The 6,134-nt window shown below is 35.2% G+C and overlaps 1 protein-coding gene and 2 long non-coding RNA genes across 8 annotated transcripts; all 3 read right to left on the bottom strand.

Annotated features, from left to right (window-relative positions):
• Window positions 1-118: 118 nt before the first annotated feature.
• Window positions 119-3,345, bottom strand: LOC116343147. 6 transcript variants are annotated; one of them, XR_004201301.1, is made up of 4 exons: window positions 3,244-3,345; window positions 1,432-2,841; window positions 458-1,375; window positions 119-376 (listed from the first exon to the last, which is right to left on the bottom strand). It is a non-coding gene; the product is annotated as an uncharacterized LOC116343147 (long non-coding RNA). The 6 variants fall into 6 exon arrangements; XR_004201303.1 differs by having other exon boundaries at window positions 1,432-2,855; window positions 3,244-3,339; XR_004201302.1 differs by having other exon boundaries at window positions 3,133-3,302.
• Window positions 3,346-3,549: 204 nt separating this feature from the next.
• LOC116343150 lies at window positions 3,550-4,671 on the bottom strand. The gene is made up of 2 exons (XR_004201306.1): window positions 4,531-4,671; window positions 3,550-4,393 (listed from the first exon to the last, which is right to left on the bottom strand). It is a non-coding gene; the product is annotated as an uncharacterized LOC116343150 (long non-coding RNA).
• A 763-nt stretch (window positions 4,672-5,434) lies between these two features.
• On the bottom strand, window positions 5,435-6,128 carry LOC116343148. The gene is made up of 2 exons (XM_031771059.1): window positions 5,668-6,128; window positions 5,435-5,600 (listed from the first exon to the last, which is right to left on the bottom strand). Exons 1-2 carry the CDS (start codon window positions 6,026-6,028, stop codon window positions 5,506-5,508), a joined length of 456 nt encoding a protein of 151 aa, XP_031626919.1. The 5' UTR covers window positions 6,029-6,128; the 3' UTR covers window positions 5,435-5,505.
• Between the last annotated feature and the right edge of the window lie 6 nt (window positions 6,129-6,134).

Here is a 6,134-nt window from a genome sequence, read left to right as displayed (position 1 = left end):
TTTTTTTTACATTGATTCATAATAATCTTATAATTAAATTTTAAAACTTATGAACAAACGATTTAGTATTAAAATGAATGTAAAAACGAATGTTTTTTAATGTATAAAAATACCATTACGTCTTTCATTTATCTTTCCAGCATCCGAACACAAATCAAAACAAAAAAAAATTCCTATGTATATCTTTCAGTCAACTTTTTGGTCACAATCTCAATTCCACACATTATTCAACGGGTTCGAAAATGATATTTAATGGGAATGCTCTCTCATCTCTTGCAAGATGAGGTTAGTTAGCGTGTTTTGGTTTCTCTCATTCTGAAATGGTTTACAGTCGAAATGATCGAAGAGAAAACCATTCCATCCCGGGCTACAGCAACTAATTTTGAAACGTGAGCAAACAAATTGTTCACCATTACACAAATTATATACAAATTTCGTCTGCAGTATGATCATTTACCTGAAAAACCACTTCAAGTACAGCATATAAATGTCGACAATGCAATGAATGATTCGAAAAATCTGGTGATTTGCTATTTCATACGCGAATACATGATGAAAATCCAAGCAAATCTTACGATTTTACGTATTTTCTCGAAACAAAGTGAAACAAACTTTCTCATCATTGTTATAGATGTCGTTCCAGATGTTGCTTGAATAGCTTATTGTTAACTAGAAATGTTTGAGTTTTCTTGATTAAATACAAAATTACTTGTTTTTTCTCCTTCTTTATATGTGATAATACGTCCGCTTCTTAGTTTCATTGTGATGCTCTCAAATATTTGTTTTGCTTGTGAATTTAATTTTAAAAGTATGTTAATATTGAATTTCGATTTATATGTTTCCATATCTCGATTTGAAATGACAACTATTCATACTAAAGCTATTTATTCTCCTGATTAAAAATAAAATACACACTGCGATTAATGAACGATGAAAAATACTTGAGTTCGCTTTAAGATTTTTTGTTTACATTTTAAAAGCTCAGTGTTTTTTTTACTTTGAATGTAAAGATATGAACATATGAATATACAATGGTGAGCAGGCCCGTTGCCATACTTGTATTGCTTGATGAGAGAGAGAGAGAGAGAGAGAGAGAGAGAGAGAAAAAAAGAGCGAGATAGAGAGAGAGAGAGAGAGAGAGTGTGTGTGTGAGTGTGTGAGGAGAGAGGAGAGAGTGTGTGTTTAGCTGTTTCATTCATGCGCATGTGTGTTTTTCTTGCTTTACACCTACTTCGTGTTTTAGAAGTAAATATTGCGGGATGAAATCGGCTTTTCTACACTACTACGCACGTCCCATTTTCGTGTTTTTCAGCACGATCGCAAAGCAACCGCGGCTCTGATTGATCACTCAAACACCCTCGGAATATTTTCTTCTCTGAAATGGATAATTTCTAGTATTTCAAAAAATGAAATTTCAATTTTTTTATGTACCTTGATTAACATACGTAAAACATTGATCATATTCCGATAGCATTGTGCATCGTTGTGGTTTCAATTTACTTCCTTCGGTTAAATCACATTCTTTTTCGCCATTGCATTGATAACACTTCAAAATGCCTTTTGGATATATTTTGACATTACATTTGTCATCGTCGCACAGAATTAAATTATCGGAAAATTCTCGTTTGAAGCTTTTTTGTTGATTGGTACATCGTCGATGGATGTAGCCATTTCTATCAATTGTGGATCTATCTTACTATTGCAATTGTAACACTCATGGAATTTGACTTTGAAATTACAGTTATTACCAACGCAACTTTTACAGTTATTTGAATTTCCAACGCATATTGTTTTCATGTTTGATGACAAAGTGTGTATTAGAATAAAAATAATCTGCGATCAAAAGGAGCGAAAATTATACATACAATGTTTAAATAGCATCCTTCACTTTCTGTTGAACGGCCCTGTTTGCAAACATTCCCTTGGAGTGCTTCAGGTTTCGTTCGACAGCGGTCATCATCGTTTGAATTGCATTCAATACATGTTTCGTGTTGGATATTTGATTCACTTTCCGATGTGTAGTTTCTTTCATTTTTGGTGGCAATTGTATTGCTATTTATTATTGGCATTCGATTGCAATTATTGTGCTTGCATAGCAGACACTTGTTATCAAATTCATTGTTGCATTTATTGAAAATATCATCCGGTACTTCATACAAATAACCCCGTTGGACAATTCCATCGCTTTTATAAATATAACAAGCATTTTTATAACCAAAAGTCGTTGCAGCACATTCAGCAGCTTCAATATTTTCGTCAATCAAATTACAGTCAGAATTTGCATCTGTATTACATTTGACGCACGATATTGCTGTCTCGAATTTCAAAGGATTTGAATTGCATGCTCGCTCTGAACATGTATGACACTGCGCGAAATTCATTGAACAAATATCTTTGCCAACTTTGTCTTCATCTGACATACAACCACGATATGCCATACTGCCATCTAAATGTTGGAAATAGATTTGATGTTTGAGAATTCGATTTAAAAAACAATTCTCTGTTTCCATATACCGTGGGAGATTATGCTATAGCATCGATCATTTGGATGATAGTTAACACACGTATATCTCATTTCAATCGAATTTGATTGATTCGCACAACCACCTCCTTTGCAATGTAAACAACTTAAACGATCGGCGGGGAAAATCTGTGCATTGCAATTATCTGACTTACAAATGGCAAAAGAATCGGTGTTCAAAGAGATCTTTCCCTTTGATCGTGTACATCCTCGGATAGTGATTCCATCTAAAAACATTTACATGATTGGAATATTCGGGGAAAAGCGTAATGGTGACAGTTGGTGGCTGTTCGATTTAAATTAGATGATAATCAAACAATCTGAAAGAATCAAACTGTATTTGCATAAACCTCGATCAAACTATGTTGAAAAACATTCACAAATCACAAACAAAAAAAATCAGAAGAAAAAAATGTCATGGACTCATTCATGATGAACCCATTTTATTTGTATATAAGAAAAATAAATAAAAATAAAAAAATATGTGTGATAAAAATGTATAAATGAAAAATGACACAATGTTTTCGAGTCATATCAATCTCGCAAATTGTGGAAATGGAATAGACACAATTACTTTACGGTTTTGATTAACTTATGAAATTGATACTTACCGGAATAAATTGAGATAGAAAAAGTGAAAAATGTTAAATGCATAAACATAATACGACTTGAAAGTTATTTGAACATTTTCACACATGATAAAAATCGAATTCAATAGTTACCGCTTTTTTCTTGCAACGCAAAACTGTGAATAGCAGCGGATTCTTCAATGAATACGTTTATAAAAAACATCTACGTGGGGAAAGTCAGGTTTACTGTTTACCTTTAAATGGCTATATAAAATTAACAACCAACGTATTTGTTTTATATAGTAATCTCTTCAAAAATCAATTAGTAATCAGCGAAGATAAGGTGTAATAATCAGATTATTGATAGGGTTTTGCGTTGTTGAATGGCGTCCGAAAAATTTATTTTCATAAATATGCGTAATTGATAAAAGGAAACAGTAAAATGACAAGGCAATAAAATGTTATAAAAATATTTGTTAGCTTATCAATTTATTGGTGATTCTTTTTCAATTGTCACAATTTCACTTTCAACTAGTAGAAAATGTAATATTTTCAGAGAAGATGCACTCAGTTTGAAATCGAGAAAACATTTTCTTTCTGCACATGCTAAAATGCGATTTATCGGAATGTCTTTTTAGGCCGAAATGAAGCGGTTGAATTGTTAAAAGGGTGCGAATATTTTCACTAGAAATAAAAGAAATGAAACTTCACGTCAAATGGCCGCCAGATTCGGTAATTTTTCCACATACTATTGGAGTAGCAACTTAAAAACGGGAATTTTCTAATGAAAATGAATGCTTTATCTAAATAAATGTTTAAAATAAAACATCATTCAAAGTACTGTCCATCGCTAGCCACTACCTTTTCCCATCTTTCTGGTAGTATACGGATTCCGCGTCGAAATAACGTCTCATCTTTTGAGGCTATCCATTCATCGACCCAATTTTTGACTTCTTCGGAAGAACGAAAATGCTGCTCAGCCAAGCCATGCGTCATCGATCGAAATAGGTGGTAATCGGAAGGAGCAATGTCTGGGCTATACGGCGGGTGGGGTAAGACATCCTATCGATTTGCTTCCAAATAGTTTTTGACACGCTGTGCAACATGTGGCCGAGCATTGTCATGCAGCAAAATCACTTTATCGTGCTTTTGCTCGTATTCAGGCCGTTTTTCTCGCAATGCTTCGCTCAAACGTATCAGTTGTAGTCGATATCGTTCGCCCGTAATGGGCGATTTTGTATATATACCATTTCATTTTCTCATTCATTATTATTATTTTGTACATTTAGGATGTTTCCCATATCTGTAAATAGAAAAATGGTATTTATTAATTTAAAGTAGGCAAATTTCTATGTTAGTTAATGGCATTTATACAACGAAGCGATTGATGTTAGCACTTCCCGAAGCAAAAAACTGTTTTCAAAATCTAATGATACTTACAATGGAAAAACGCTCTGTTTGTACTCCCGCACAGCCATCTCAACCAAATGGGAAATGACTTTTTTTGTGCATAACTAACCCACATATTCGGGATAGCAGTTACGTAACAAATGTTACTTATGATTTATTTTATTTTATTGTATGGTATCATAGGTGCTGAGAGGGGGGGGGGTTTCCGTGTTTTGCCCCCCTCTGGCACACAAACGGCCGGTATTTGCCCCGGTCTGCAGAAATTGACAATTGGGGTTTGCCCCCCCCATTTGCTCCCCCCCTGCAAAACAAAAAAATACGATTTGCCCCCCGCTGCAAACTGCGATTTGCCGAATAATCATAATTAACAATTCTTGATTACATAAAATCGATTTGTATAGACCAAACAATTTAATCTATATTTATCAGACAATATATTTAGCTGCCGTCATCTGGATATTTCAGCTCATCTGGATGCCGTCAACAGATGATGCGAAGTGAAAACAATAGAAGTGATTGTTATAGTAATACCAGTATATAACGAGCTTATATACCTATAACAATCACTTCTATTGTTTTCACTTTGTATCATCTGCTGACGATATCCAGATGAGCTGTAATATCCAGATGACGGTAGCTAAATATATTGTCTGATATTTATATAAGTCAATGTTCATTCATTGCATTCAGTGTCGAGCAGAATACATTCATTTTTATTATTCATTATTCTTGCTACCAGCAAACGGAATTGAGTGAATTCGTTCAACTTTTAGCTACTTGAACAGTTACTAATAATTCATATAATATTCCAGTGTAGTGTGTATTACTGGTTTTGAAGAATACACGAAAAAAAATTTGAGCTGTTTTTTTTTGGTTAACCCCCCCCCCGGCCAATTACCATTTCCACCCCCCCCCCCCTGCAAAAAAAGTCTCCCCATCTATGGTATGGTATTGTGATGATTAGTTGGCTGCTATTCGAACTCGGGCTCGGATATGTCCACGTCGTTATCGTCGTCGAAGACGGCGGCATCGGCGTTGATTTGATTCCAATATCGGTTGATTGCAGCAGGTATTGGAAGTCCAAAGCAATGTCCATAGTCCTGATTAATCGAAAAAATGAATCTTTTTTTGCGATCATTCAATCACATTGTGTATCAATATCCTTACCTTTCAGTAGAATGTTCTTAGCAGCCACGACGTCACGATGCCAAGTCACGGTGCATTCGAGGTCTAATTGCCATTTTTTGTAGTAAGGTTTTACTCTTGACATTAGCTCCTCTTCTATTTCAAATGCTCCGTTCAATGTGCGTTGTAACTGTCGATATGTAGATGTATCTGTCTTGCCAAACTTAGACACAATTCTGGTTGGCAGCAGTGTTATGGCGTTGGGTATGCACCGACACATCTTGAATTTGGCCGATTTGGGTTGGTTTTGGAATCGGCACATACATCTTGCGTCTGTTTGAGATGTTCCCCATTCGTCCACCGGCACGACAACAATGTAGGGTCGCTTCTTATATGCCTGCATCAGTTTGCGTACACCCGGACACCGCACGTGTTTTTTAGTTCTTATCGGGCAATCAGGTCGTACTTCGCCATCAGCACCATGGAATAACAGAGTCGGTTCCTTATTG

Source organism: Contarinia nasturtii, unplaced genomic scaffold (assembly GCF_009176525.2).
Source record: "Contarinia nasturtii isolate CC-2019 unplaced genomic scaffold, AAFC_CNas_1.1 Cnas_scaffold_988, whole genome shotgun sequence".
Classification (NCBI taxonomy): Eukaryota; Metazoa; Arthropoda; class Insecta; order Diptera; family Cecidomyiidae; genus Contarinia; species Contarinia nasturtii.
The sequence above is the reverse complement of the archived record's forward strand: the minus strand, read 5'-3'. Positions and strand labels throughout refer to the sequence as shown.